The sequence below is a fragment of the Engraulis encrasicolus genome, chromosome 15 (genome assembly GCF_034702125.1).
Source record: "Engraulis encrasicolus isolate BLACKSEA-1 chromosome 15, IST_EnEncr_1.0, whole genome shotgun sequence".
NCBI lineage: Eukaryota > Metazoa > Chordata > Actinopteri > Clupeiformes > Engraulidae > Engraulis > Engraulis encrasicolus.
The window spans coordinates 2,115,170-2,136,039 of record NC_085871.1 but is presented as its reverse complement, the minus strand read 5'-3'; the positions used below and the strand labels follow the sequence as shown (position 1 = coordinate 2,136,039).

Sequence of the window (20,870 nt, the reverse complement as noted above, 5' to 3'; positions counted from 1 at the left end):
GCAAATCAGGCTGTTCTATGGCATTAGCTTGGGCAGACTCGATGACCAAATCTTGGAGTAGCCTTTCCCCATGATTTCAGCTTTTGCTGTGATTATGATACTATGTAGAAATTAGTGTTTTAGGCTACCTTCAATGTGTACCCTTGTGACAGTTAAAGTAATTTAGCAAAATGTGTATCAGTTAAGGTTGAGGTGAATTAGTAATTATCATTTAGCGTTTTCGTGGGTATATTCAAGTGCTTCACATTTTGTTATTAAATGAACTCGAAATATCTGAACAAAATCAGAATATGGTCATTGGCAGATTGTTTACCACACCGTGGGGAGAGATGTTTAGTGAATGATAAACTCAGTTAGGCCCATGTAAAAAGATTTCTCTTCAGTTATACATGACAATCTTTGACCCAAGTTGGCTTATTTGTTTGACTTGTAAAGTGCATTGTTTTAATCTATTGTATTAATTATTTGACTCTTAAATATGTATCTTTAATGGAACTGAAAAAACAAACAAACAATAAAACACAACTGAAGCTATTTTTTTAAAATGCAATACTGATCTAACAGTGTTTTTATTTGATGTTACTGTGGGTCTTTTGATATCACCATGGACAATTTGACATTAGGTAATATGCTTTGAGGAGTTTGTTGCAGGCATAAATGGTTATCCTTGCAGAGTGTCAGTGTGACAAAATGTGTCAGAATAGTAGGATAGCCTATGTTTGTGTGCGGAATTTTAACAGTAGGCCTATAAGTCATGTTTCACACAAAACGTTTAAGCAATGGAAAAAGTGTTATAAAACAAGCTGTTGTAACTTTGATGTGTATTCAAAGTGAGCCATGACAAAAATCAATAGGGTACACAGTGCATGTACAAGCACAGCTGCAAATGTCATAAAGACTGAGATATAAAATATGAAACAATGCAAGTGTCTGTGAGCTGCTGAAACACAATTTTTATGTTTACTTTTAATAGCCTAATTTAACTTTAACAAAATTACTATATTTCATTTAATCTCTGCTGAAAATGAAATATCATACACTCTTTTTTTCACCACAACAAAACACAAGTTCAGCTTTGAATGATCATGTAGATATTTGGGGATGCATCGTCTCGCAAATGGGGTGTTTCCTGCTCAGAAAAATTCTGCAATGAGATGACGACTACAATGACACTCACCAATCTAGGTGTGAGGTTTCCCACACCTACTATTTTCAGTTCCAAGAGCCCAGGTTGGTAAGATAGACTAGAGAGAGATAGGGTATGATTCAATATCAGGAAAACTCTAAAGGATCTCCAGAGATGGGTACATTGTGGCTAGGCATCAATAATCACTAGGTGCCCCTGCTAAGTTCCCTGACAAGCCTGTGAAAGACATGCCATAGCCAAAAATGGGATTGAATGTCACGGAAATGAAGAGATGTACATCAGACAGATAAAAATAGACCATGAAGAAAAAAAACAAAGCAAATATCAAACAGATATCAGCTCATTCAACCCCATGGTTGGCATGCCATGTCGGTAGGTTTCCTGTGTTTTGAAGCTTTGAAGGTGGAATGTGATGTGCGTTGATACAGTGCATGTGGGAGGACTTTCCAGAGTTTGGGGCCACCCTTACTAAGTGACCCATTAGCCGGGATGCAAAGGTTCGCAAAGGGGGGTGGAGGGATGAGCATGGCTGGGTTGTACGGGTATGGAGATTTTGGAGTTATGTGACTGCTAGTTGTGAAATTTTGAGCTAATTTTGTGGTTCAGTACAAATGTAGACGATGATGGGTGTGTGACTGGGAGATAGATTGGGTAAGGTTGAGAATATGAATTTTTGTCTTATCCTGAGATTTTGACTGTGCACTGACAAAATATTTTAACCTAATTGTGAGTTTGTATCCAAGTCTTGCTAGTCAGGGGAGATTCTGGACGTTTGTTGTGGTTGACCAGGACTACAATGTAACTGTAGATTGGTGGCTGCTTTGCTGAGATGTTGAGCTAAATGTGATTACATTTACTCCAATTATTATAATTGAATTGTCTTCATCAGTATATTTAATAATAATTTATATATAAATAAAACTTTTAGTTGTGTACATCTAGACTCATAGGTCTGAGTGTTGCATAAAATCAGAATAAGAGGAAAAATGAAATGCACGCTATAACAATTTGCCAGATTACGCTCAGCATTTTCTCAATTTTCCATACCCTACCTCTCCTGGACCCCAATGTGTTAGAAGATGATGGCAGGTGCCAAGTATGAGAGTTCGTGGTGAACAATATTCAATAAAGGAAATTCATGAGAGGTCATTCATTTTAAATAAAACAAGTAGTTTTTGCACACAAAACATTTGAAATACCTGTGACAACCTCTGCCTAAAAACTGTACATCTTATACAGAAGTGTCTGAGCAGAGTGGGAGTGGGATGGGTGTCTTTTAAAAAATAGACCCTTATCTTTATGTCCCTCACCCCATCGTAATTCATTTAGGTCAAAGATCATTTACATTTTTAGTCTCTATTTTTTCATCCGGTCATAACCGGTATAAACCATATCAGAGTGGTGTAGCTGTAGGTGATGTCGTTTAATATTTATTATTATTTTTGTGTGTGAGAGAAAGAAAGCGAGTGCGATAGGAGGGGTAGCCCCTCTGTAAACAAAAGTTCATTCACCCTGTTGCGTAGCGATCCCATGCTGTGTACGTATACGTAGCGAGCCACGCCGTGTACGCATGGACGCCTAGTGCATACGTAGCGAGCCACGCTGTGTACGCATGGATATGGCCCTAGCCATGTCCTGGACATGTCGTGGCAAAACACCCCCCTCATCCACACCCCCACACCCACCCACACACACACCCACACAACTGATAGAGAGTAGAGAGAGCCCCCTCTCGGTAAGTCACGTGTCGAGCATGGGCTATCCCCCATCACTGGTACCCATTCATTTTCTATAGGAAAGAGGATGAAGATGAGGAAGATGACTCATCTCTTAAGTATTTAGGACTTTGAGCTTATTTTGGACTTTGATTTGATCTGATGATTCATGATGAATCACTGTGACCTTTGACCTGATGACTCATTGTTTACTTAGTAAAAAAAAAGGTGGATCATATATTCTCTGACATGTTAAGCGAACACGAAAATCTTGGTGTTTATGTACCGTTAGATAAGATAGGCAATCAAAATGAACATCTGGGTGGAATGACTGTTGTCTAGTATTTCAAATGTTCATTCAATGCACAGTATTAGTTCATCTAGTACACTGTTACATCCTTACCTGTGTCTTGTGAGTGTTGACCAATGAAGGTGCTGCAGCCACCATAGATGAACTTCGTGGGCGTGGCAGTGCTACGTTTGGCTGCTCTGGTTGCCTGTGAGATTTTTCCTCTAGTATGTGCCTGAGTCGTTGGAGGTAATACATGAGCGCCCAATAAACGCCTTCCTCCACCCAGTGAGGCTGCAGGAGGCAACGCAGTACTGCCACATCAAAAAATGTGGCATACCTCGCCCTCTCTGATACTGCTGGTGGTCCATCAGGGGCAGAAAAGCTGTATGTTGCATGACACAAAAAGAAAACAAAGACAGGCAGATAAACATTTTCATATTACAGTATGAAGACATCATCAAACCGCATCCATACCAAGGCAAAAGCAGTGTGCTTAAGTGTGTTGTAGTAGTTGTAGTTCTATATTTCCTTTACCCATATAAGGGGCATTAACAAACTGGCGATGGCAAAGTTCCCAGAGATTTGCTCTCATGGATTGGTAGATCACCTCCACACAAAACGCAACCTGTCAAATTGTTCTACACATCAAATTGAGCTACCCGTCCAGCTGAGATACCAAACTATTACGATGCAAAAGATTTTTTATGTTAGATGTTTAGTTCCCGGATGTTGCTGATCTTGACAGAATACTCTACCCATCGATTTGCACTACCCGTCAAATTGTGCTACCTGGCGAAATGAGCAATATGTCAAATTAAGCTGTGACGGCTTGCATATCATAGAGGTCATTTTGTAATTAAAAAACTATACTTGGTAGGTTCTGTCCAAAACTACCTCATAATCTTCTTACTATTTAATGGATTTGTTTGATTATTGTACAGATACGTCATTTTGCAATGAAGCTCTTTGTCTATAAATAATGTCATCACTCTGCAGTTGCAGTCAGGCGCTGCATTATCATTGGTACAAAAATGTAATACAAAGATGGTTTGGAGATTTTAAAAAAAAAAAAACCACACCACAACATAAAAATAATGGAAAAGAAAGGATGTAACAGCATAGCAAAAAGAACATACACGTAGCATTAACCAATAAAATAACATTTCTGATTTTGCAATGAAAAAGCGAGGTTTGGTATTACCGTGACATTGTCTTCACTTACCTCTTCTGAGAAGCATGCTGTGATGGTACGCCACTCTCCATCGAGTTCCCTCGATGACAACCCTGACCCCCAGTTGATGGAGAAGTGTTACATTTGCTTGTCTCACAGACCACCTGAATACCCTTGAGGAGAAGAAAGTGTTAACAATGTTGACATCAATATATAACTAGTACAGCGCTCAAAGAGTTCCCCACCACCCTCTGTTTAGACAGAAACACACATGCACCGCGAACGAGCACAAAACCTCCTTGACGTCCCCTTGTGGCAGGCAGTTGACACAGCAGCGAACTCACACACCAACACTGACGAACCAACAAAAAACTCGAACACGAACACAACAAACTCAGGCGAGCACAGCGCTTATCGGGCTCATCGGCTCTGCTGAATAATTTTGATAAATAATCTCTAGTTCAATTTTGATCTAAATAATTGTGATTATATTTTTTTCCATAATCGTGCAGCCCTACGTGTCAGTCTCTTCGACTTTGAGACAGCATTATACTGTTTGGTCTGGCGTGCCTTATCTAGTCACGCAGGTGCAATAAGGTTGGCGTTTTCCTCTAAGAGCCTGCCATATGACCCTTGTTGGCCCAAAGACCATGGTTGTCAGTACCTGGTGTGGATTGGACATGTTAGTGTGCTGTCTGTTCTATATGCATCTTCATCAAAATCCTGACCTGAGTTCAACTCATCATGTGACTTGAGTAAATTTCTGAGTACAGGTACAAAGGATAATGATCAGGATCACTTACCATGCTCCTAGAGTTACTATCACTTGACGGACATTGCTTGACACCTGCAGATGTTCTTTTGGCTTGAGTTAGCAAAAGGTGAAAAGGACAATACAGGAAGTCAAACCTCCCGGTCAGTATTGAATATTATTTCAAGTGAGTATTCTATAATGTCCAAGGAAAAAGTTTCTATACATTATAAGACTCATCAAATCAGTGGTAAATGTTTGATTATCTTCTACAAAACTCCTAAAACAAAATCAAGTGAAAAATATGCTGTCCCATTTTGTAGCACAATACTCACCAGTTACAATGTTGCGGACAGGCTTGATGAAAGTTGAGAAAACTGGCACATCAGGCTGGCGGTGCTCCCACATTGGCTGCCAAATGACCAAACCACTGGCCAATCGAAAAGTTAAATCTGATTCCTGAAAAAGGGGAACCAGGAATAAGCTTTGCTGCTATGGTCTTCACATCAGTCAAAGTCGTACTATAATGAAAGGCGTAACACCACAAGAAAACTTCAAACTCCCTTACAGTGTCTCTTCTACTTAAAACATCATGACTTAGGCTCTAAGCATGCATTTACCTTTTTTAATGATATGTAATGTTGCAAAAGGAAATGTGGTGTTCATAAAGAATTAAATCTTCTATTTAATTTGAAAAAGGTTACTAATAATGTTTCAACAATGTTCCTTCATGCAAATTTAAAGGTGCACTGTGTAGGATGGTGGCCAGAGTAGGTATCTATGCTGCTCATTGACAAAATTGATCTTTTCATGAATATTTACTATGTAATAAACAAATATTTACTAGTATGACGAAAGTACAGTAAATTTCAGATAAAAATATCTATTTCAGAAAATTCAAAATGGCAGACGGAGAAGATACACCTTTTTCATGCATGAAAAGTGTAATTTTCCCAGTCATGGTAAGTATTCGTGGAGAAGGTTGTTATAAAGTTAGAATGATGGGTATCCATTGCGTCTCCCTCTAGTGGTGCGCTTTGGGTGCACTGGGCATTTTTGAAGACACCAGCGGTGGCATTTTGGGTAACGAAGTTTATTTAAGTCACACCTACTGGGGTCAAAGGCGAAATCGCCATTTCACACTGAAGAAGGGTGCAAGCCCGAAACGTCTGTGATGTGAGGCGATTAAAAATGAAAAAAGAAATCTGATGAGTGCTTCTTTATTCACTTACTTTCGTGGAGAAGGTAATATTTGTGAATGGGCAGCATGAATTCTGTGAAGAAACTGCTAAAACTGTTTTTACACAGTGCACCTTTAAAGAAGTCCTCCTAACTTACGTACCTTTATCCGGTTGATAAGTGGAGCAAACAGGAAGATGAACAGCTCCACACTGGCCATGCTGCGCTGGTACAGTTTCAAAAGTATATTCTCATCGTCCTCTGTGGAGCCACTCGAGAAGGTGGCACTTTGATTTGGGAAAGCATGACAGCCCATACCCGAGGGGCACTCCTGGGGGGCATCTAATAGCATCCAGTGGAGCGTGTGTAAGAGCTTGGTCTCAGCCACACCCAACTTATCCTGGTGCCCTAAAAGTGTGTGCAAAAAACCATGTAAAATACAAAATATAGTAATGCAATAATGATATAGGCCTGGCCTACTGTCTCATTTAGATGTCTATACAATGCACAACAAAATAAGGAAATTTGCCTTTTGGAAGGGACTAACTTGTTATTATAGTATCAGTCATTAGTAGTGTAATGTACATGCAATGTGTTGATTTTCTGATTAGCCTCCTTTTTACCAAAAGTAGCGTTTTAAATTCCTTCCAAAGGCATGTCACCTCAAAATAACAGAAATTTAAATGTGTGGTAACACTTCCAAATAAGGGGCCATAATTAACAGTAAAGTAGCTACAACCTAATACTTAAGTAAGGGTTAATAATCATTACTTAATGCCACATTAGACACATATTAATTGTTATTAATGCATTAGTAAGCAGTTACTTAACTATTAGATAACTATTACCTTGTGTTACAAGTTAATAACATATTATTATTTAACTAATAGATAAGTAAGGGCACAGTTAATAGTTAAGTAGCTATCAGGTCATACTTAACTAAGGACCAAAAGTAACACTTACTTAATACAAAAGCAACACATAACTAATGGTTATATAATACATAAATATTGGGTTTTGGGACCCTTATATTAGAGTTGGCTGAGGATAACTAATGGTTAATTAATATATAGATATTGGTGTTTGGGACCCTTATATTAGAGTTGGCTGCGGATAACTAATGGTTAATTAATCGATAGATATTGGTGTTTGGGACCCTTATAATAGAGTTGGCTGAGCATACCTAATAGTTAAGTAATTAATCTACTGTGACATCTAGTTTTCACTCGTTCAAATCACTGTAATAGTGGCAACAGGAGCCATTATATAGCAAGGATTGGACATACACTTCTCAATGATGGTGGGATGATGAGATGTATTTTTTTAAATGTACCACTTATTACATTTAATTGGTAAAAACCCTACAATACATGCAGAACATTATGAAGAGTAACAGTTTTGAAGCGAAACTAAACCATTCCTTTGTGATAATTAGGTTAATGTTTGAGAATATTAGCTCCAAGAAGAGCAGTGCATGATGGGTACGCAATCTATAGACAACAATAATTTGGTATTATTTAATCATTAGATATGCCTTACTTTTGTATTAAGTAAGTGTTAATTAAGGTCCTTAGTTAAGTATGACCTAATAGCTACTTAACTATTAACTGTACCCTTACTTATCTATTAGTTAAATAATTATATGCTATGAACTTGAGACACATGGTAATAGTTATCTAATAGTTAAGTAACTGCTTACTAATGTTTAACATGTGAATTAATAACAGTTTATATGTGTCTAATGTGGCATTAAGTAGTGATTATTAACTGTTACTAAAGTATTAGGTTATAGCTAATTTGCTGTTAATTATGTTAATTATAATTATATATATGGCCCCTTACCATGTGTCTCAAGTTAATAGCATATGATTATTTAACTAATAGATAAGTGAGGGTACAGTTAATAGTTAAGTAGCTATTAGGTCATACTTAACTAAGGACCTTAATTAACACTTACTTAATACAAAAGTAAGGCATATCTAATGATTAAATAATACCGAATTATTGTTGTCTATAGATTGCGTACCCATCATGCACTGCTCTTCTTGGAGCTAATATTCTCAAACATTAACCTAATTATCACAAAGGAATGGTTTAGTTTCGCTTCAAAACTATTACTCTTCATAATGTTCTGCATTTATTGTAGGGTTTTTACCGTTAAAACTAATAAGTGGTACATGAAAAAATTACATCACATCACCCCACCATCATTGAGAAGTGTACGTCCAATCCTTGCTATATAATGGCTCCTGTTGCCACTATTACAGTGATTTGAACGAGTGAAAACTAGATGTCACAGTAGATTAATTACTTGACTATTAGGTATGCTCAGCCAACTCTATTATAAGGGTCCCAAACACCAATATCTATCGATTAATTAACCATTAGTTATCCGCAGCCAACTCTAATATAAGGGTCCCAAATATCAATATCTATCTATTAATTAACCATTAGTTATCCTCAGCCAACTCTAATATAAGGGTCCCAAAACCCAATATTTATGTATTAATTAACCATTAGTTATGCCTTGCTTTTGTATTAAGTAAGTGTTAATTTTGGTCCTTAGTTAAGTATGACCTGATAGCTACTTAACTATTAACTGTGCCCTTACTTATCTATTAGTTAAATAATAATGTGCTATTAACTTGTAACACAAGGTAATAGTTATCTAATAGTTAAGTAACTGCTTACTAATGTTCAACATATGCATTAATAACAATTAATATGTGTCTAATGTGGCATTAAATAATGATTATTAACCCTTACTTAAAGGTAGGGTAGGAGATGTTTTTCTGGAACATGTTTTACCATGTCATCTGAAAAACTCCTCATGACGCCATAGCACCCATTAAAATAGAGTGTTTGGAAAAAAAACGAAATCTTTTGGTCAAGTGTACAGGGCGTAGTCAGAAGAAAACGGCAACCAATAGAAGTAATACTCATCATTACTTCTATTGGTTTCTGACACGTCCATCAACCGCCAGCACTCCCACCCCTCCTCCCTGCGCGTTCACCGACTCGTGAACTTGACCGACCCCGCCCCCATCATTCATGCACACTTGTTGCGACGAGGCTCATCACTCGGCTAGCAAGGTAACGACAGTTAGCAGCAGGCTGAGCTACTTGGAAACTTTGGTGGCTTTTGCAGAGATAACGAAGAACTTTGGCTTTTGGTACACTGGAGACTGGACGTGTCAGGACAACATACTCCCTTGGATTATAGTCATCGGACTAGCAAAAACAGACACGGGCTGAAAATTGGACCTGACACTCTTGGACACAGATGTCGGCTACGGCAGCGGCTTCAAACGTACGCTTTGGTGACCATATTTCTAATCGAGAGGTGAGGTAATATATGTCTCTATAATATTTTGTGAATTGGTTTACGACACAGTGGTGTCTTTTTTTAAGCAAGTATCCATTGAGAGGGGTCAGGGGATTAGACAACCTCAAGCTCCAACATATCTAGCTGCTACCTTAATCGCGTTATTTTTGGTGTTTTTTCCCTCTGTGGCATTTATTCTGTGCACATAAACACGTTTTCAGAATTGCTCTGTGTAACTCAGACGGTTACTCTTGTGTGTTTTGCTACTAGTTGTGCGAACGAGCCAGACAAACCAGCTGGGAGGACGGAAGCACTTCAATTCTCTCCACGCGTTCAGTAACTAAATACGGATTCAACCCGTAATAAGTAAGTAACCTACCATGTTTACGCACACATTACTTTGACCAGCAAAACATGTCTTCCTAGTGGTTTACAAAAATACATCGTTTGCATGTTTTGCTTTGGGTATGTACGTCTCTGTTGTATGACGATGGTAATACTGTAGCAAGCACAAGCACAACCTGTTCGCCGCTCCAGCATTGAAAAATAGATTGCCTTTGGGTTTTCAAATGTTTACATGATTGTGCGTGTAATGTTGTTAACTCGCTGATGTCGTTTTTGAGAAGACAGTAGTTTTGCATTTGATAAATACCTCCTAATGACCATGACGGCTACACAGCAGATCTTTATTGTGATGGTTACACTGAATGATCACATGGAGATGCCGGTACATCATTTGTTTTTACCCTGGTTATGGGTCATTTCACGTGAAATCAGACACTTTGGGACCCGACCGACCCGGATTTCAATCATACTTGGTGTGCCTTTTTAGTAGCAAGGTAGCACCCCAGAACTGCATTGGTTTGAATCTGACACTAATATTAAGGGAGAAACAGACTAGGAAAGGTTCACATGTGAGGGTAGGACACTATACATTCAGCCTTGAATATATCAGTCAGTGTTAGTCACAAAAAGATGCCTGTGGTGTTATTTGAAAGCTCTTTTCTGGCTCTACATATTACACAATCAGCTTGGAATACAACAACTCTCAGAATATGAATTATGATAAATTGAAAAATTAAAAATTGAATATCTAAAAAAACTACATTTTAAAATGGCCAGTTCCTTGTCCAAACGTAGCCGGCAATGTCATTAGCAACACCTCAAATGCTGGTGTTCGGTTCTTTATTCATTTCAGAGAGAATTTGACTCACAAATATGGCATCATACAGACCACTTACTAATAATATGGTAATACCATAGTAACATCACATGACAAAACAAAAACAAAACAAAAATGGTCAGTGTCAATGGTCCCAGGTTTCAGAAATTAAGGCAGATGTCCATTTATACACACCAAATGATGATATGTGAATGTTTGAACATTCCTTCTCTGTGTACCTGTGTCATCTTCCCTTTACCGTACTTTAAAGAGATAATCAATGGCTACACTCTCATTTTGTACTCTACCAGTGCATTTGAAGCAGCAGCTGCGTCTTTTGTAGATAATGTATAAGTACGTCCCGTTGCAGTTACAGGTTCCACTACCAGAAGCACATCCTGATGATCCATGACAAGTCTATCTGGTCTGAAGGGAAAAGTGAAGGATGGAGATGGTCCATGAGGATGCAGGAAGTTCAGTTTCACCTCTCCAGTGCTCGGCATACATTCCTCAACACATGCTAGCCACCAGTTGCCATCATATACAGCTACAACATACCCTTTGATGCTTGAAAATGTAACACATTCCTTTACTGAGCTTTGCTGGTAGTTTATTTGCTGAACAACACGTTTTCGCTACTGCTTCATCAGGTTCACTCTCATATCAAGGCTGCCTTTGAGTTGTTAAAATGTTTTCATGCTGGTGGGTGTAATTTCGTCTAGTTGCAGATACTACTATCCTTTTTGGAATGATCTGCCTTTGAGAAACAATGGTTCTATCTGACAAAAGCATATGAACAGATCCTGTAGTTGTAATTGATACACTAAATTATCATATTCCAATGTGTGTGCGCGCACACGCGCTATAGTTTTCAATTCAATCACTGGGACACTTTTCAGTCTTTGGGGTTGCTGGAATCAACACAGACTACCTCCATGCACCCTATCAGAACACTTTGCACGTTTTTTGTATACTTGTCCCCTTTGTGTATTGCTGCTAATCTTTCTCTTTCTAGTTGGTTGCATGCAGATTGTGCCAGATGATTTATCTGTCTATGGTCTAAGCATGGGCTCTGTGCTAATATATGCAATTTGTGCTCTTTTTTTCCCTCAGGTCAATCGCAGACAGGGTCCTTCCACAACCACATACTTATGCCAGTAAAAGCTACAGCTTTTCTCCTCCGATCCAAGAAGCCTGGACTGCAGTCACCATCTCAACACACCAACCAAGAGAAAGGCGGATGGCTCAATTCAGTATGTAGTTCTGCAAATGTTCTCAAAGGTCTTCACAGCCCCCCATGGTGCTGAATGCATTTACATTTATTTTTGTAAGGTATAAACAATGCTGATTACAGAACATAACTTGGGCCATGAGTGAAATTTGAGGTAGCAGCCATCACCTGATGGTGAGAGGTGGTCCTAAGATCAGAGAGAAGCAGGTTGAAATCCCATCCTTACCTCTCCCTACCTACACCTCCATCCACAGCTGAAGTGCACTTGAGCAAGGCACACAACTCCACTTTGCTCCTGGGACTGTAGCCAACACCCTGTAAAACCCTGCTGTGTAATTGAATGTAATGAAGCCCTAATACAGTCTAACACATTGCTTGTTTCAGATATGGAAAATTGCACAATAAAAGTTCCAGGACATGAAGGCTGCATACTGTGAACGTCAACCTTCAGGGCACCGTCCTGCGCAGAAGACTTTCTGCCCCAAGAGGGATGGCTGACAGCAGACACTCACAACCAGGTGAGCCCAGATAAAGGAGTTATTTTTGGTGTCCCTGCCCCAACAACCCAGGTTACTTACATTTAAAATGTCACTGGAGCTACTGTCCGATATGTGATTTCTAATTCTGTTTATCTTTTTACAGCACAGACGCCTCCAACCTCAGACTAGGCCCTTCACAGTTGCTGCACTTACCCACCTTCCCCAAGTTTTTCTGTGGTAATGACAACTGTAAATATAGTATAAAGTAATGTATCTAGTGTCATGTGTAGTACATTGTTTCAATTGTCTATACATTTCAATGACAGTAAATATTGGTGGACACAATTTGACTGTGTGGCTTTTTTTATTAATTCTGACTGAAAATGCATGGTTACATAATTTATATATTCCACAAGACCACAATCAGAAGATTATTTGACAGGTTGCATTTATTTTCTATGTATATAAAAAAAACAAAAGTAACAAGACAAACATGGTTCCAAACCAAAAAGGTGAGATGTATAAATGTACAGATTAATGCTCCTACAGATAATGAAAAATAATAAAACTCTGCACACTGCCGGTTTGTGTGTTTTATACCGTACTCTGTATAAACCTTTTATATTGCTCTAGTGGAGCAGGGTAACCCTGGCTAATCCTGGGTATTGTACTGTGTATTACAACGTCGACCCTGTTCAAGTGCCCCATACTCTCACCTGGTCCTACATCAGCCCAAAGTCTTCCTTTCAATGTTCATGGGCATCTCCTTACAGATTGCGCAGAGGCGCCAGGTTGGTTGTGCTACTGGGCTGTGGCTGAGGACCAGATGTCATGTGCCAGGTCGAACATCAAACTGGGGTCACGGGTCAGGGCACGCTGCAGTAACCGATGGGATTGCTTCAAATTCAATGATTGAATCAAGGCCTGCAAAGCAATAAATACGTTTTATGTAGTGCATTTTCTATTTGATGATGGGGACTAAATAACTATTGATAATAAGACCGATATGGACATAAGCAATCATATTATTGTGTATATAAATAAAGATGTGCCAATTGTACGCATACAACGTTTTGCAGTCAATTTCTTACAAACTGGCTGTGCCAGGGGCACACAGATGTATGAAGTAGAAGGGCTTTTATGGATGTACTTGAACTACCACTGGTGTTGTGTACCTACAACCATGTAATATCACACTAGTACTCAGGAGTAGAAATATTGTAATGGGTGTTGTTATCACAACAGGTGTACTCGTGTAGCCTACTCGTGTTGCGATATAGAGTACATCTGTTGTGATAACATCCATTACAATACTTACACATCTGAAGGAATACAGCAGGAAATACAGTCCCAGGAAAAAGTTTGTACACCCTTTGACATTTCTTACATTTCTGTCAAAATTGGTCATAAAACATGGTCTGATCTTTCCAGAAATCACAAGAAGGAACAACCAGAGTCTGCTTTAACTAATTCAACCCAAACATTTACAAGTTTTCATATTTTCATTGGCCATAAGATGTAAACATTCACAGGACAGCAAGGCATAAGTAAGTACACCCTTGCATTCAATAGGTTTTAACCTTAAGTTAGTCGCAATAACCTCAACCAGATGTTTCCTGTAGTTGCAGATCAGATTGACAAAACAATCTGGATGTATCTTGTCTCCCTCTTCTTTAGAAAACTGCCCTTCTTCAGCAAGGTTTCTGGGATATCTTTAGTGAATAGCTTTCTTGACTTCATGCCATATCATCTCAAATGTTTTTGTCAGAGCTTTGACTGGGCTATTCCAGAATGTGTATTTCATTCTTATGAAGCAATTCAAATGTCAATTGCCTCTAAAATATGGGTTGTTGTCCCATTTCAGCACCCATCCTCTTGTGTGCCTCAACTGTGTGACAGACTACCTCACATTCTTTCTGTAAAATATCTCAATAAACTTCTGAGTTCATTGTTCCACTGATAATAGCTAACTGACAAGGGCCTGAGGCACCAAGGTAGCCGCATATAATGATGCTGCCGTCACCATACTGAAAAGTGGAGATGATGTTTTGGTGAAGGTGTGGTTCTCCAGTTCTCCTCCAAACATGATACTATGTGTTCCCCTGAAAAATTCAACTTTAGTTTCAACGTTGGTCTACTAAATATTTAGCAGTAATTTTATGAAGCATATAAATGCTTTTTCGCAAACCTCAAAATTGCAGCAATATTTTTTTGGACAGAAACCCCAATAATTTTAGATTGGCAGAATGAACCCCATTTTTAGCTTTTCTTGGTTACATCTCCACATCTGAGTATGGTGGCGGGAGCATCATTATATGCGGCTACCTTGCTGCCTCAGGCCCTTGAAAGTTTGCTACTATCAGTGGAGCAATGAACTCAAGTTTATTGTGATATTTTACAGAAAAAAATGTGAGGAAGTCTGTCACACAGTTGAAGCACACAAGAGGATGGGTGCTGAAATGTGACAACAACCCATACTTAAGAAGCAAATCGACATTAGAATGGCTTCATAACAATGAAGTACACATTCTGGAATAGCCCAGAGAAAGCCCTGACTAAAAACAATTGAGATTATATGGCATGAAGTCAATAAAGCTATGCACTCCAGACATCCCAGAAACCTTGATGACGAGAGGCAGTTCTCTAAAGAAGAGGGAGACAAGATACATCCAGATTGCTTTGTTAATCTGATCTGCAACTACAGGACAAGTCTGGTTGAGGATATTGCAACTAACTGAGGGTTAAAACCTATTTAATGCAAGGGTGTACTTACTTATGCCTTGCTCTCCTGTGAATGTTATAGCCTTATGGCCAATAAAAATATGAAAACATGTAATTGTTTGTGTGGAATTAGTTAAAGCAGACTCTGATTGTTCCTTCTTGAGATTTCCGGGAAGATCAGACCATGTTTTATGATCTATTTTGACTGAAAAGTAAGAAATTTCAAAGGGTGTACAAACTTTTTCTTGGGACTGTATGTTATTGTGGGATGAATGTACATCCTTACAGTTAGCAGGGCGTCAATTCTGTTGGAGTCTTCCTAATCAATATCCCCGACCTCTGCTGCGTCTGTCTTCCTCCTCCTCCATCTGGCCATCGGTCCTACTGGGCTGTTAGGTCGTTATGATTGTGATGGGCCAGGAAAGTCAGAGCTGGAGCTCTCGTAGTGGTCGTGGAAGGTCTAAAGCATACACACATTGAAAATATCGTCAGCCAAAACAATTTCATTAGCGTTGATCAGTTCGGTTGTTTTTCTTTACTCCCTCTGTTCCTGTGTCTGCGCGTGCGACAACTCAAGTGAAATCTCCCCGTAAGATTCGTACATAACTGACGTCCTTGCCTAAAACACTACGGATTGTGGTGTCGGGTATATATAAATACAATAGTAAAATGTATATTGCTGTACACAACACATCTATCAAAATAAATCCATGTCAGTAGCTACTGGCTACTGTCTAGGGATGACGGTATACGGTAGCATCTGTCATCAGTGTTAGGAAGTAACATGTATCAAGTCAAGTTCAATAACTAATCTAGTATACATCTCCTGTCAATATTTCTTGAAATGACAACCATGACGGCCTGTGCGTTTATTGTGATGTTGAACATTCTTACCGTAGCCGGAGACAGTGCCATGGCTGGAAGTTAGCTTGGCTAATCGATTTGACGTGGCTTCTAGCCCCGCCTTGTGAGCTCTCGTGGATTCACTTGATAGACTGCATGCGCGTTCATGTGTTTTGAAGGCGTGGCTTCGAGGGGAGGGCTGTGTATTTTCAAAAATATAGCTCACAGGAACCGTTTTTCAAAGATCTCCTACTCTACCTTTAAGTATTAGGTTGTAGCTACTTTACTGTTAATTATGGCCCCTTATTTGGAAGTGTTACCAGATGTGTTCTACCTTATGCTGCGTGTAGACTAAGCTCAACCTACGCGACCCAGGTAACTGAGGTTGTTGAATACATTTCCCCATTAATTTGCTTTATTCGCTCTGCACGTGACATTGACATGTTTGATTTAGCTAATCACATAACGGGTCTGGGTTAACAGCCTGGGACATTCGTAGATATGAACATTCAAATCATTAGGCCTACCCCTTTACTCTCTTCACCAGGGCTGGATTAATGCAAGGGCTAAATATGGCTGCAAGTTAGGGGGGCCCACCTGCCAGGGAGCCCCTGACTGGCAAAAAGTGAAAAGCTGCAGAATTGTGACAAGATACAATCTTGTAAAATGTATCTGTTGTGTTCAGTACAGTTGGTAGACATGTTATAGTAGCCTACTCAATTCCTAGATCATAATTATGACATTGTCTATGTGTTTGTCGGGAAATTTACCTTCTGGTGGGGGACCAGGCCATCTTAATCCGGCCCTGCGCTTCACTCTTCACCACTAATCTCTGTATTCAATTACTGTGCAGATAAATGGAATGAGGACGTGACCCAGACATTGCAGTGGAATAACAGCTCTGTACTGACACCACTGTCCTTCAATCAACAACCTCATCCCATAGGCCTACTCACGATGTTCCTCCATGTTGCTCATCTGTCTCTCTTTATGTTATCTATACCCAGCTGAGCTGATTACATAGGCCTACGGCGTCCATGTGTATCTATATTGGTTGAGTGGGTCTTGCATGTAATTTACCCAATTTGTTCCTGTTGGACAGCAGGATGGCTGTGCAGTGAAGAACATGGGGCAGTGCAGCTTGCAGAAGCTCATGTCGGGGGATGCTCTGAATTGCCTCCGTCAGTGCAGGGGAGAGACCGTGGAGCTTATTTTCCACCAGTACACGTTCAAACGACTGCATGAAACATTGCATTGTTACAGGCAATATTACAGTTACAAGAGATAAAAATCAGAGAGATGCATTCCATCTGGATAAACATTTAGTGAAAATGAAAAAAGTGAAAGCCCATTGGGAAACTCCAACTCCCATTGTCATTGTGACACAGCACTCCACAGCACACAAGTGAACACTGCACACTGCACACAACGAAATTGCATTTTATGCCTCACCCGTGCAAGGGGGCAGCCCTCAGTGGCGCCCCATGGGGAGCAGTGCGGTGGGACGGTACCATGCTCAGGGTACCTCAGTCATGGAGGAGGATGGGGGAGAGCACTGGTTGATTACTACCCCCACCAACCTGGCGGGTCAGGACTCGAACCGGCAACCTCTGGGATGCAAGTCTGACGCCCTAACCGCTCACCCATGACTGCCCAGTCAATTTAACAGCCAATGTCATGATTGTGATAATAAATAAACTCCACATAAATAAATTAATTAATGAACTTACCACACAGGATGCTTCATACTGCTTTCCCAACTTCGGACGCAAAAAGGCGCTGGACACACAACGTATAACATAAATAGAATAGAAATAGAATAGAATAGAAAGCCTTTATTGTCAGTATACAACGTATACCGAGATTTTAGCTGTCATGACAATGTCATGACAAGTCTAGGCTATAGGCACCGTATACAGGATGTAGCCTAGGCTACTTTTTCAACAACATGGGTAGCCTATGTTAACACTTTAGATGAGCATAACCGTGTAACAATCTGCTTGAGACGTATCCCAGATGTCAAATGGAATTAATGTGTAGGTTATGGGGACGCTTTGCGCATAGGTTACATGTAGCCTATTTGCACGATTTCCTGCAACAGCTTACACGTTTCTTGGGTTTAATTTAGAGTCGCATGCTTGTGATTATAAATAGATGGTTTTGATTTTTTTTACACGGCTTCAACAATGTCAGGCTTTGACAATGAAGATGGAGAAAACGATTGTCGACCTTGTCGAGAGAACCTATCCGTGTAACAGAAACTATCCTCGTGGGCTACCCGTCTTGGTCTAATGATATAGGTCTAATATATGGGCTACTTGCTATTTAATAATTCGATGTGTCCTCGATTTGAAGGCACTTGTTGCCTAAAGCTAACATAACAAACCTGGTCTGTCGCCACAGAAACGTCTGTATCGGGAAAGGGATGCCGCGTCCACCGTCCTCCTGCGTATCGTCCTGGCTTTTCCTTTTCACCATCGCAAATGTACGAAAGGCGCGCGGTTGCGACGACAAATAACGTGCGTAGATATTTCACATGTAAACATAAAAGCAAAATATCAAAACTGACATCCTTCTTGTCACATATTAAATTGGAACATCCATCCGGAAATCGATGTGAAGCAGGCACACCACCATATGCACACCACCCATCACCAGTGGCAGGTGACGTCAAAGCGCAGTTGCGTCTTTAATTATCATGGCGCGTGCCCGATGCTGCTGAAATGAGATGTGACGTTGTTGCCTTCTGTTCATAAACCCCATGATTGTGTGGCCACCCGAATCAAACCTTTACAGGCAGTTTGAGTGGCGGCATGCCTTACAATTAATGCAATCTCTAAGGCCTCTTCATTAAAATAAATAAACAGGCTTGCTTAAAAAAAAAATAAAATAAGTTTTAACTTTGTGACAGCCGATATGCCATAAGCGCTTGAAGTGTTTCAATGACTCTATACATAGGCCTACAGCTCCAGGCCACTTTATTAGACTAGCATGAAAAAGTTGATTTATTTCCATAATTCCATCAATAATGTTAAAATGTCATGGATTGAAGATTCATGGCCCAGTTGTTTAACTATTCCAATCATTCATTTTTTTCTCTTTACATATTTTGGCCTTCCAGCTCAAAAACCCATGAATTGGTGAATTCGCATCATTAGAATATTGGGTAACGCTTTACTTTACGGTACAGTATTTACTGTGTACTTTCTGTGTAACAACAGGGTAACAGACAGAAGTTACATGGTATCTAACGGGTAAAAAAGGGGTAATTAAAAAGTAAATACTATGTAATACACATATCTCAAGAATTACTATGAAACTACTGCGTATTTTCTAACCATCTCATCATCAAACTTCTCTCTGTTACCCTTTTGTTACCCAATTAATGGTATTTACTTTGTAATTACCCCCTTTATACCCATTAGATACCATGTAACTTATCTCTGTTACCCTGTTGTTACCCAGAAAGTACACAGTAATTACATAGGGTAACTGTACCGTAAAGTAAAGCGTTACCGAATATGGTAATAAAATCACAATTTTCTTCATCAAAATTCGGTTCACATCAAATCAGTTGAAATTTGGTACTCTCTACATAACATGCAATGTTCAATACTTGGTTAGGACTCTCTCTGTCTTAATCAATGCCATGATGCGTTTAAACATTGAAGTCAATGGCAGAAACTGTACATGGGAGTTATGGAAGCCCATGATATCCTTGATGCTTTGCTGTCAGCTGTTCTTGTTTGTTGACCTGGTGTCCCACACTTCTTCAATATACCCGTAGATTTCCCGTAGATGAATAAAACCCCATTCATTTTCAATGGGGTTTCATTTCTGGTGAGTTAGAATTAAACTGGTGAGTTAGCGCCAAAACGTGGCATGGAAATCTACGGGTATATTGAAGAGTCAAGTGTGAGACAACAGGTCAACAAACAAGAACAGCTGACAGCAAAGCATCAAGGATATCTGGGCTTCCATAACGGTTTTTTTTTAGCTGGACCTATAATCTATAATCCATGACAGTTTAACATTATTGATGGAATCATGGAAATAAATCAACTTTTTCATGCTATTCTAATAAAGTGGCCTGGAGCTGTATGCCTAGGCCTAATGAATCATAGCCTACATACGAGCTTCAGCTTCCAAAATGATAAACAAATATTAACGTATCATTATAGATATTTCATACATTTTCCAGTAAATGGTCAAATTGAGGGTGTATGGTTCCAGTGGACTGTACGCTTGTCCACTATTCTGTCTTATACAGTTATGTCTATGAGTGTAGGCATAGGCTACTGTAGCCTACAGAATTTATTCTTTCTTAGCATTTTTTCTGAGAATATGGACTATTTTATTATTATAATTATTGAAATGATCAAAAATACTGGAGTGAAATTTTGCACTCATCAGTCTGAAAGCTGAGAATAGGGCATAGGCCTACTTAAAACAAATCCAACATGACATTGACACAACACGTCATTGGCTACAGAAAAATACTATAGAGTGAAGGTTCTGGTGTGGCCAATTTCAACATCATAAGTCCCTATGAGGAGACTTCAAACAAGCAGGTCAGAAAAGACACCCAAAGCAGTGGCGGAACAATTGCACATAGGGCCCCAGGGCAAGACACTTATAGGGCCCTCCATACGACTTGCCATGGTCACAATAGGGCCCCCACCACCAATAGAGAAGGGCTTTGTGCCCAGGGGCAAATGCCCTGCTTGCCCCCCCTATAGCTCCGCCTCTGACCCAAAGATATAAAAGGAACCAAAGCCTTTTTGGAAAATTAAGTCACTATGAGGAGACTTAAAACGTGCAGTTCAGAAAAGACACCCAAAGAACAGGAACCTT

At 39.6% G+C, this 20,870-nt stretch overlaps 1 protein-coding gene and 1 long non-coding RNA gene across 2 annotated transcripts in view; one reads left to right on the top strand and one right to left on the bottom strand.

Moving 5' to 3' along the window:
- The window catches only part of LOC134463615 (protein unc-80 homolog), a 179,701-nt gene extending 160,932 nt beyond the window's left edge, over positions 1 to 18,769 (bottom strand). The window contains exons 1-8 of the mRNA XM_063216795.1: positions 18,403 to 18,769; positions 17,747 to 17,795; positions 17,097 to 17,253; positions 6,419 to 6,663; positions 5,412 to 5,535; positions 5,129 to 5,190; positions 4,377 to 4,498; positions 3,266 to 3,536 (exon numbers count right to left, since the gene is read on the bottom strand). Coding sequence (XP_063072865.1) covers positions 3,266 to 3,536; positions 4,377 to 4,498; positions 5,129 to 5,190; positions 5,412 to 5,535; positions 6,419 to 6,663; positions 17,097 to 17,253; positions 17,747 to 17,795; positions 18,403 to 18,494 — 1,122 coding nt within the window. The 5' untranslated portion in view covers positions 18,495 to 18,769. The remainder of the gene's footprint in view (positions 1 to 3,265; positions 3,537 to 4,376; positions 4,499 to 5,128; positions 5,191 to 5,411; positions 5,536 to 6,418; positions 6,664 to 17,096; positions 17,254 to 17,746; positions 17,796 to 18,402) is intronic.
- Positions 11,856 to 12,787, top strand: LOC134463618 (uncharacterized). Its single transcript, XR_010037777.1, has 3 exons — positions 11,856 to 11,995; positions 12,358 to 12,491; positions 12,616 to 12,787. It is a non-coding gene; the product is annotated as an uncharacterized LOC134463618 (long non-coding RNA).
- Positions 18,770 to 20,870: the final 2,101 nt, after the last annotated feature.